The sequence below is a fragment of the Nicotiana sylvestris genome, chromosome 12, assembly GCF_000393655.2.
Source record: "Nicotiana sylvestris chromosome 12, ASM39365v2, whole genome shotgun sequence".
Classification (NCBI taxonomy): domain Eukaryota; kingdom Viridiplantae; phylum Streptophyta; class Magnoliopsida; order Solanales; family Solanaceae; genus Nicotiana; species Nicotiana sylvestris.
The window spans coordinates 149,172,197-149,184,354 of NC_091068.1; the positions used below are offsets into that span (position 1 = coordinate 149,172,197).

Consider the following 12,158-nt stretch of genomic DNA (forward strand, 5'->3'; position numbering starts at 1 on the left):
TAATCACAGCTTGAAAATACCATTTATACAGATCTAGGAAAACCGGAAATTAACTAAACTAATAGAAACTATTCTGTTAGTTCAGCATGGAATTATTACAACGAATACTCAACTAAACTCATATGTATTTCTAAATATCTAACACACACTTAACGGTTTAAATGCACAAACGTATAATTAACAGTCCATCAGTACGGTTATTACAGTATAATGAAAGCAGTAAATCAACAATAGGCCTCCACTTCATTCATTTTCAACTGGATATTTACATACATCGAATTTCAGGACATGTACCTGGTATGTAGAACAGAAAAATGGGGTAAGCAATCAGCAACAGCAAACAACAAAATACAGCAGCAGAAAGCCCAACACAGTAGCTTCAACACCTCAATCCAGAAATCCCAGCAACACGGAGAAAACCAGTAAAAATGGAGAAGAAAAATAGTCCGGAAATCTCTCTTTGTTTTCTCTTTCTAGCTTTGAACTCTCTCTGGTGTTCTTCCGCTCTCAATATTTCAGAAAATTTGGTTCTATCTTTTTTACTCTCTCCAAAATGAATTCTGCCCCTGTATATCCAGTGTATCCAGAGTGTATATTGAGTGTATACCGCTCTCTCCGCCCCCTTCTTTTTCTTCTCCTCTCTATCTATCTCTCTTAAATGGGCATTCAATTAGTGCATTTTCCACTACCAATTCAACTTTTCATTTCTTTAATCATCCACTTGATTGTCCACTCAATTAGTGCTTTTAGTTAATTTGATAATGCAAATACTACCCTACCACTATTAGGAGCTTCTCAATTAGTAAATTGGCCCAACCAGATTTTCCTCTTCTTATTCTCAATGGGTTTGGCTGAGTTTTGGTTTTGGTCCTGTATAAATTAGCCTAACCAGATTTTCCTCTTCTTATTCTCTTTTCCTTTTCAATTTTCTTTTCCTTTTTCTTTTCAACAATTAAAACTAAAATCCTAATTAATTATAAAACACCAAATTAACTTAAAAATACTAATTAATTCTAACTAATAATTATCACAAATAATTAAATGCCAAATTAAAAGAAAATCACACAATTTGACTAAAATTACAAAAATATGTTATTATTATTTTTTTTGAATTTTTATTTTTGTAAAACACCTAATTATTAATTAATTCCAAAAAATGTAAAATCAAATCTTAAATTCCAATGCTATATTTTTGTATTTTTAATGGATTAATAAAATTAAACATGCCCATAAATATATGCAAACAATTAGAAAAATCACGCAATAATTTTTAAAAATAACAAATAATTAAAGAAAAGACATAATTTTGGGAATTCTTTTGGAGTAATTTGTGTGAGGCAAAAATCACGTGCTCACAGGTGCATTTTATGAGCTAGACATGTTTCAGCCTGAGAATCAAAAAATGTTGACAAGAAAAAGTGTAAAAACAACGTGTGTAATGAGAACAATAGTGAAATAATCACTATTATCTTTAGCTCCACGGTGGGTGCCAAACTGTTTACCTCGAAAATACGAGCTACAATTAAATTTAATTTGTGGTTTTAAAGATATGTGATTTAGTTCAATACCAATTAATAATCAAGAAGACTGAAGTAGAAATGAAAGAGACAAGTGAATCAAACCAATGTTACTCAGCAGCAGTGACCTCGAGGTAGACTTAGGATAATAAGAACAATTAAGTAATAAAAGTAAAGTAAGAACAATAGAGCTAAAGGATAATGCTGATGAACAATAGGCGAAAAGGTAGAGAGTATATTCTTTGCTCAAATGATTAGATGATCTTACAAATGATTGGGGTCCTCTTTATATAATAGGGGAACCAACAAATAAGGTATATTTCTATTTACAGTAAGGAATATTCTTGGTACATTTGTCTAACCGCCTAGTACGGAATCGTACAATCTTATTCCGAGATTTGCGCCATGACTTTGGGGACGTGGCAAGAATCTAGCTCATTCTGGTACAAATCTATAACGGCACTATTTCGGGGTCGAGCACACTTGGCCTCGGTATTCCTCGTACACCTATCTCCGAGCATTACACTCTGTCTTCGAGCTCACGTCTGGTCAGCCGATCTCGAACTCGACCTAGGACGGACCCTCGAGCCTATAAATCAGAGGCATACAATTTTGACCGTATACATCTACAATTCTATATTTCCTCCATCGATCTCCACATATAAAATGAACTATCAATATCCCTATTTATAATAGTATGAAACCTATTTCAACTAGAAACCAGAAAACCTATTTCTATATTTTTTCTAACTGCAAATCATAGGCATGAGTTAAATAAACAAAATCTCCAATAAATAAGGTTTTCCACTACAACTTTGAATTAGTTTTCTAACATTCTCCAGTAATTCAAAATACGTCTGACTTAGCTTGTTCGTTGTGCAGTTATGTTGGAGCATTTCTCTCCAACTTTCACTTTGATGAAGCACGTGTCTTTATCCCCCGTTGATGCACTTTGTCACCGACACCCAATTTTGTTGAAGCACTTGTCTCCAACCATTGATGCATTTTGTCACCAACATCCGATTTTGTTGAAGCGCTTGTCTCCAACTCCTGCTGATGCACTTTGTCACCAACCCAATTTTGTTGAAGCACCTGTCTCCAACTCACGTTGATGCACTTTGTCACCAACAACTAATTTTTGTTGAAGTACTTGTCTCCAACTCACGTTTATGCACTTTGTCACAAACCGTTGATGCACTTTGTCACCAACACCCAATTTTTGTTGAAGCATCTGTCTCCAACTCACGTTGATGCACTTTGTCACCAACCATTGATGCACTTTGTCACCAACAATCAATTTTGTTGAAACACGTAATCAACTTCCAACTTTTTTAAACCTCTCTTCAACTTTTAAGGAAGAGTTTCTTTATCTTGCGCCATATTGTTTGCACCTCTTTAAACTTATTTTTTTTCTTGAATCTATCATGAAACTTTTCATCGAATAACCTAATTTTGTCAATAACTATCTATGATTTTGCCAACACATTTTTCAGACGGGCGACACGCATTTTCTAGTGCCACCCGCCGGCAGCGAAGCTACTTGATTTCCTCCCAAGATCGTAGAAGCTCTGATACCAATATAAAGAAAAATATTTTATTTATAAATTTCTAATTGATCTCTGCAATTTATTATTTCCTCCACACATTAAATAAGCTATCAATATCCCTATTTATAATAGTACGAAACCTATTTCAACTAGAAATAAAAAAAGTCTATTTCTATATTTATTCTAACCGCAAATCATATTCAGGCATGAGTTAAATAAACCAAATTCCCAATAAGTAAGGTTTCCTACTACACCTTTAAATTAGTTTTCTAACATGTTAATTAGCCTAGATAACAAGTACTATGCTTTGGTGTGTGCTCCTATATATTTGTTGTACTCTCTATTTAAGAATTTAATTTATTAAGACATCAAAGCTATGTTTAGATTAAGGTTGTTATCAAGAGGATGTAAGAAATTTTTCAGCATACATGCTGTTATATTTGCTCAGTTAATACATCAAATTGGGACTAGGTGCATCAACCATCTTATTAGACCTAGCATATGTTATATGTACAGGAATTTTTCTTTAATCAACTATTTACATTAGACCCTTATAGTTCATCCCTTCCCCTAATCCCGCACATAACTGGAGCTTAATGTGGACCGAACTGCCCCTACGTACATGTGGGGCTTTGGCGATATGTATCATAAGTTCATAACAACAATATGGGTTCATCAATAAAATTAAGGACTAGATTTCCATCCCATTTTCCAAATAAGAAAATAGCATCCAATTGTTCAATCATTTGATAATTAAAGTCATCTTTGATATTATATGACGATGAATTGAATTTGAAATTTATTAACATTCCCTAAAAATGTATTGTTAATCTCACAAAAGTAATGAGTTGGATAAATGTCAATTACACCTATAAATACATAACAGAATCTGAAATTCTAAGGTTATGAGCTAGCTGACCTATAAATGCTAATGTTGCACGCTTCGATGGCAACCAATAATATGAAAGACGTCATCTAAAATTAAATTGACTCATCAAACAAACGGCCCATTAGCTCAGTTGGTTAGAGCGTCGTGCTAATAACGCGAAGGTCGCAGGTTCGAGACCTGCATGGGCCAATTAAGTGTATATTTTTATTCGTTTTGGCCGAAGAGTACACAGTTCAATGGAACTTTCACAAGGAGCGGTTTTACTATGCCTGAATAAGAGTTGTACACAAGAAGCAGCCTCTTTAATTTGCTGGTTTCCTTTTGTCCTCCAATATGATAAAAATAGTGTTTAGGGCTTCTCCTCTTAAATTCCAACTTCATTCCTAGGGTTTCAGTCCTCCAGTGTTTTCTTTTCTTTGCAAACACACGACACGAGGGGCGGATACGAAGCATGAATGAAAACCTAAGCAGTTCATTTTTGACATAGAGATGGAACATATGGTTCGTAATGCTAATGGTTCGTCCATACGGCCCAAAGACAGAGATTGATACGCTGTTTCTTTAATCAGTATAATCATCTCCAAATGATTGAAATCAGAAAAGATGTGAACACGTGATTTGTTGATTAAATGGAATTGAATATATACTTCCATTCTTTTCCTGCTCTATGGCATATTTTTAAAAAAATTCAGTTGTAACCAATGGCCTCGCGAGAAATAGCATCACCATACTCCCTCAGTTTCAATTTATGCGTCTTGCTTTTTTGTCTTTGTTACATAACATAAAAGAATGGCATATTTTTATCCTTAGCTACTACCACTTTCTTATAAGAATTAATGACATGGCATGTTTTACATGATTCAAAGGGTATTTTTGATGTGTTATACACACCTTTAGTTTAAGGTCACAAAATTTAATTTTATATATATATATATAGAGAGAGAGTGTATTAATGTTGGTTAGCTAAGATTTGACATGTTAAGCTAAGATTCTTCGCCCATGGAATTTTTTTTTAAAAAAAAATGCCATCATATTCAATACCCTTTGTTCAAAGAAATTCTTTGTTTCTGGCATATGTTATTCATTAAGTTTGAGTCCATATAAGAGGCAATGTACTATAAGAAAGATTCCTACTGACAATACTTGTAATCTTGGAATTACAACTTCAGAAGTGAAGTACCATGTGGTTGAATATTTTGTCCTTTTCTATACAAACATCCTGTTCTGACACAAGAAACGCTCTTCCAATTACCCAAGGCTCGAGCAACAAAATGTCTCTTTGAAAGATTTGTTTTTTCCTTCAAGTTTCAGCTTGGAAAGATGAATTTTGTAGCTTACTTATATTTTAGAATTATTATCAGTAGAAGGGAATAGTTTCAGACACTATGAAAGCACAAATATCCATAACTTTCCTCATGATCTCTTACTCATTTTTGTCACTTTCTTCGTAAAGATAATCTTTGTAATTTTGAGAAGCACACAAAAAGATGAACATCCACTTTTTTGTGTTCTCTTAAACTCCAAACACATTTGCGTCTATCTCTTTCACTCTCTCCATGAAATGAATACACATAATGTTAAGAGATTTAACTCCCGTTTGGTCATAAAATTTGGATGTTTTCTTTGTCCAAATTTTGTTTCAAATATTTGTTTGTTTATAGATTTTTATTATTTTTTGACAAATTTTGAAAACAAATTCTTCAAATCTGAAAAACAGCTTTAGAGTAGTTTTTGTACTTTTTGAAATTTTTTACAAACAAAACTTCAATTTTTTTTCAAGTAAAACGCATGTGCAAACACTACTCTCAAAAATCATTTTCATCTTATCTTCAAAATCTTATTTTTCAATTTTCAACCAAATCTATGTCCAAACGCTAGCTTGGGGCTAAAGTTCACATGGAGATATCATGAAGTAGGTGATTCTTGTTAACAAATACTATGATAACAGAAAAATACCCGAACAAATAGTACTTACTACTATATAGTAATATTACCTTGGTAAATGGTAGTAGTAGTACAAATTAAAAGACTCTCAACAAAATGCATTCTAATTAGAAACAAGTACCTCAAGATCTCACTTAGAATATAATCATGTCCCATTCATAGAGTCAGATCCAGAGTACTTGCCCCTCTTCTTGCATTTTCCTTTGTAGCATAATTAGCCTCTTCTTTCAATCTTGAACTAGCCATTGACAATGATAAAGTACTCCCATCATCATCGTCGTTGTCGTCGTGGCTGTTATTTTTTTGCTTTACTCCTAGAGATAAATTCAGGTCAATTAGGTCACAATCTATAGCCTTTCTTTTCAAAAGACTCAGTCTTGCTTTAGCTTTTGCAGCTCTCTGGAATAATGGAATCAGCTTATCAATAGGACTTTTTCTAAATAGACCTTGACCATATTTTTGTTCACGAAATAATCCCATTTCGTCTTTCATTTCATTTGTTCTCCAAGTAGATCTTTCACTAATGAAAGAAGGAATCCCAGTAATGGAATCTTGATGAATTGCCCTACTATTATTGCTGCCAAAAATCCTCTCACTGAGTTTAGTGTAAAATTCTGGTCTGACATTCATGTCAATTGTGCTTTGTGGACAATTCCTAGAAGCATCTCCATATCTGGGGAAAAGAGTAAAAATCTCTCCTATAAGTTTGGAATGAGACAAACTTAAATAGAGCGACATAGACACTGAAAATTCATATAGCCAATCGGCTACTGCTTGCTTGAAATTTAGGCGTAGTTGTTGTTATTGTGCCCATTAGAAAGCAAAAGGAAAGATAAGGAAACTTATTTACAAAAAAAAAAAAAGGAAGATAAGAAGACTATAATGAGCACAATAAATTTGCATACCTAAAAGTGGAATTGAACCTTTGGATGAAGGTTGGGAGCACAGGGAGTTCACTCATGTTGTAAATGTTTGGATCTCCACCTTCCATAAAAGGCCTATAATTTGCTATACCTGTGAGGTAAGGAAATGAAATTAGTGAATTTATTAACCCTAAATTTATAAATTAAAGAGAGAAAATATAAAAGCATACCTTGAGTTAGGTCATCAATCTTCTTGCTTCTATACATCTAAAGAAACATACCAAGATAAGAAAACATACAACAAGTAATTAATCCGGAAAAAAAGGATAAGCAGTCATATAAAACTTTTTAGATTCATTGAGAATAACCTTATATTTTTTCTTGAATTTATATGAATCACGAAATTTATTAGATACTTGGTTTTGTTCTAGCTAGGCACTTAAATTTACCTGCAAATGGCTCTTGACATGAGCAATGTTGAGTCCTTTTATGTTCATCGATTGAAGAACTAATTTGGGTGTTGCTCCTGCACCAAAGAAGAAAGAAAAAAAGAAACATAAACATTTAAACAAAGGTGAATTACCCTAATAACAAACTCAAAAAGTGATCATTTTGCCGTTTTAGTGGGTGCGAATCCAAATTAGTTGGATCAGTAACAACTTAGAAGACACTGAATGAAATTCTAGGAACTTACTTTCTTGTCCACCAAGTTTTTCCACAGCCTGAACAAAACGGAGATGGAGATCAGTTGTCCATCGAAGTCTAACCATCTTGGATCGAACATAAGGCCTCACATGGAGCTTCTTCTCGCCCTCTTCAACAGTACTGTTGCTTGAACTTCCTCCATCCTTAGGTAATTTGATCGAAATGTTATCGCCCTCGTCTTCATTTTTTTCTGAATAATTAGGGCTTGTCTTGGAACATACAGTGTCATCACTATCCTCCATTAATATTCCTGGTAATAGCTCTAGCTTCTCTTTTTAGCCTTTTCCTAGAATTACAAATAGAGAAGAAAGAAAGGAAGAAGTAAATGATGCTTTTAGCATAGCCTATATATGATCAATTTTTTATGACTTAGATCCTCTTGTAAACTACAGAACTCTACTTGTTCTTCTTTCTATTTTTGAGGTGAACTGTACTATACAAGAAAAATATTCTACGTAGAAATAATTGAAAATCAAACCCTGGACTTCACCTAGAAGATGGAAGACTTCTCTCTTTCTCTCTCTCTCTCCAATTATTTATCTAACTCTTCATGCATAAAAATATATAGTAAACACAACCATTCTTGGATGATGTAATAAAGACGTTATTAGAGGTGCTTTCAGAATTTGAAGTTTATGGGTTCTGCTACGATCTCAAGTAAATATACAATAATAATTAGATCAACGGTCAAATATTTATAGATACTTAGTAAGTAATTTTTAATATATATAAATATATATTTGGAGAAAAGCTATTGAGTTCACGTAAATTCATATATATGTTGTCGCAAAATAAAAAGGGAGAGAAGGATATGAAACTGATCATGTGAGACCAGCTCTTCTTTGTACAGCTTCTGTAGAAAAGCAGATCGGCGTCTGTTTGATATGGTCCAAATGTCTTCCCTAAATCAATTTTCTATTCTGTGGTTGTTGAAAATATTTCCAACCAATGAACAAAATTAATTTACGTGAATAATTCATTTTTCAATATGACTATCTTGACTCTTACTCCACAAAACTTTTTTAAACAGACGTAAATATTATTAATGTTTAATACTAATAAATTATCACCGAAACACTATCTCCACACCACATGCCAACATATTCTACGATTAGTATAAGTAACTTACCTTAATAACTCCAGAAGCACTTTTTCGAAGAACAATCATGTTCGTACGAAAATATTTTCGGATATCATTCCATAAATTAACCTATTTATAAATATAGCAATAGTAGATACTCCTACTAGAATATAGTAGCCGGTGCATAAATTATCTCACGTTCATATAGGATTTGGGGAAGAGTCGCACCCCAAAAAAGTTTAATATAGGCAGTTACCCTAATGCAAGTATCAATGACTGATTTATACATTATGTATTTCATAAAAATTCTGAAACTAGTACTTAGTCAATTTTGTGGACTGCTTCAACACCATTGAAAACATAACTCTCCACCAATTTCTGAAGCAATACAAAGGCCAATAAAACTTTAAAATGCTCTTGTTTATTGATTAAGTCCAATCAAGTTTAGAGCGAAAATTTTATTACTCTTGTCGCTTTAGTTATAGAACAAGTCTTGGGACCACCCTAAATAATGAAGATTAGCAATTTTCGATTTTAATAACATCATTATCAAAAGATTCCAACATAAACATTGCAGCTTTTATTTATTTTCCAAAATCTCCATCTTTCACACAATCACATTGTTAGGAAGGAAATTTTCTCGTGTAAATTGTCCCATTTGGCCCATCCAATTTAGTTTAATTCTTGAGCAATCTAGCATGACAAATATATCTAATTACATATAACTACCAATATTTCCGACTTTTCCAAGTTAAAGAAAATGATTAATCGTTCAAACTGATTAAGTCAAAATATACATTTTCAGTGTAAAACGGGGATAAAAAAACAACAGATAAGTTAGCATGGGGAGTCAACTGTATCTTTTTCTGCAATGGCGAGAAATATAGTAATAGTTTTTAAAAAAGACGTTCAAATATTAGTCAAACGCTAGCATGAGAAAGAGCTGAATAAATGAGACATATTAATAAGACGTAATCCCAAAATCAATTGGTTTCAACCCTTTGGATCGGAGGATGAGGGATAAATGGAAGTAGGATTTTAATTTCTTACAATTATATAAGTAAATCTTTATAACAATTATCAACTGTAATATAACTAGTAAAAGTAGTACCCAGAGGCAGGCAGAGTCAGGATTTCAACTTTATGAGTTTTGGATTTTAGAATGGTGATTTCAAGTGTTAGTAACTAAGTTCTAAATCTAATATTTGTACATATTTAATAAATTCGAAACACCAAATACAAAGCTATAGGGTTCGGCCGAACCCGTATTTCGACTTGTGCCTCCGTCCCTGGTAGTACCAAACTAGTTATAACATGCTAAATTATACTACTAGCTTAGTAAAAAGTCGCTTAAATTCCACTAATGAGTCAACTAAGCAGAGCGCTAACAGTTGATTGTACATACTACAACTGTATGTGTGATGCCTTTGCTAGCTGTATCTGATGTTGATCTCTATAATTTTGTAAAGAAAGGAGAAAACTAATTTGTTTTTTTAGTTTTTGCATATGTTTGCAGCTTCCTTTGCGACGGGAATCACGGGCTGTTCCCAACCTATATTTGCTTAACTGCTTTTACTACCACATGATAAATACTCTTTCTCATAGGTTGTTTACATTCAGACAATTATTATTTTTTATATTATTAGGCTACATAAAAATGACTATAAGTAATTGTCATAATATAAAGCAATTAAAAATTATTTTTTTTATAAAAAAAACAACACTCTACAACATGTTAAATCATATGATAGAGTAAATATTCTTTACGCTGACTGTCAGCGTGAGCTGAATCCATTATCAAAAGCGTTCGAGAATTTAAGTGGGTATATAGGAAGGTTGAATAGGTGGTATGAGTCGGTTTGACCTAAATAATCATGATGCAGGCTAAGTTTATCTAAATTGATTAAGCTAATAGGATTTATCCAAGTAGAAGAAGAACTAATTAGTCAAGTATCAAAACAAACTATATGTAAACCAATTCAAAAACAAATTGTTCAGATTACAGAGGTCAACATTTTAAGGTTCGTCTGCGGAGAAATCGTCCACCTCCACCTGTAGGATTCCTTAACCTAGTGGTGTGTCCAGGATATTTTATAAGTGGTGTCACAATTTTTAAAAATAGACTAATGAACAAATCGCTATAACGATAAGTAGTGTCATTTTTTATATTATCCTCAATATTTTTATTTTTATTATACATATCTAGTAAAAAATTTCGACGAAGTAACACCGCATACAACCTAACCAATGAACTTTAAGAAGGGAAAAAAAGATGGAACTTGTTTAATTTCAGTCTTACACTTCTTGATTGTATAATATCGAGTACTTCTTCTTAAATTATGTTCGACTGTGTGTCTTCACATTTTTATCTGCTTAATTAAGTAAAGATTATTTCGGAAACAAACTCTCTACCTCCTCAGTGTAGGGGTAAGGTCTGGGTATACATTCCCTTGTTGTTGTTGTTTAATTAAGTAAAGATTATTGAAGCTCAGTGCACATTCAACATTGTCAAATGTGAATCTTTGAAATTTCTTTATTATTTAATGTTTGCATCACAAAACGAAAGTGATCCATTTAGTATTAGGACAAAATATAATTTTTGGAAAATGTTTTTCAAAAACGAAGTCTGAAAAAGATTCGCAGTAGCACAGCATCCAGAGAAGTCAACCCCGACACAAGTTTTGTTGTCTTTTCCATTTCGATTCTTCAATAAGATGCAAAATATTACTAGTATATATAATAAGGTCCCATAGCTAGGAATATGAGTGCCTATTAATGCGGATCTAGCATTCTTTGAGAATGGGCATGTCTGTCGCCTTTCCTCCTTTTAATATTACTTATTGATCGTCCCAATCAAGTTTTATATAATTATGATCATCATCAGCGCTGCTATCAAGTTTTAACATGTTGCATGCATGGATATACGTATCATGTTCCGTATACATATGCACGCACATATTGAGGGAGAACAACGTCTTTGGTGTTTACACCCAAAAAAAAATGACAATTGATGCACAAAGTATCCCACGTTTACATACGGTCTAAAGAAGAACTGCACCTCAAAGGGTGGCTTTTTTGTATTGACATCAAACCAAATAATTTAATTTTAGTCCTTATAAATTAATGTGAGAATATATATTATTTTACTATAATTAAAGGATAAATACATATGTGTGATAGACACATGTCTTGTGTTCGCTAATATGATATAAATATGGGGCCAGTGGCGCCGCATAATTGTTTATAAGCGGTATCCCATTTTAAAAAATGAACAAACAGATAAACCATTATAATTATATTTTACTAAAATAAATTCAAGTACATTAGCTACTACAACTCTCCTTGACGAGTTTTCATTTTTTGAAATGTATCCATAATAGTCTCATTAGAAACATTAGTAAATACATTTTTTTCTATATAAGGCACCAAACAACCACTCAAAGCTCATCATCCATTCGATTTCGTAAATCGGTCTTAATCAACTTCAACGCCGAGAAAGCTCTTTCAACTGTAGCAATAGCAACTAGCAAAGTAAAGCAAATTTCACTAGTTGAAATACAAGAGAATAAGTTCCATATTTCTTTGTTTCTACTAGCTTCTTGGAAAGATCAC

General features: G+C 32.8%; 1 protein-coding gene and 1 non-coding gene across 2 annotated transcripts; one reads left to right on the top strand and one right to left on the bottom strand.

Moving 5' to 3' along the window:
• Window positions 1-4,068: 4,068 nt before the first annotated feature.
• Window positions 4,069-4,142, top strand: TRNAI-AAU (transfer RNA isoleucine (anticodon AAU)). Its single transcript has one exon. It is a non-coding gene; the product is annotated as a tRNA-Ile (tRNA).
• A 1,764-nt stretch (window positions 4,143-5,906) lies between these two features.
• On the bottom strand, window positions 5,907-7,976 carry LOC104218665 (uncharacterized). The gene is made up of 5 exons (XM_009769207.2): window positions 7,455-7,976; window positions 7,210-7,286; window positions 6,991-7,027; window positions 6,803-6,911; window positions 5,907-6,570 (listed from the first exon to the last, which is right to left on the bottom strand). The coding sequence occupies exons 1-5, from the start codon at window positions 7,705-7,707 to the stop codon at window positions 6,054-6,056; spliced, it is 993 nt and encodes a 330-aa protein (XP_009767509.1). The 5' UTR covers window positions 7,708-7,976; the 3' UTR covers window positions 5,907-6,053.
• Between the last annotated feature and the right edge of the window lie 4,182 nt (window positions 7,977-12,158).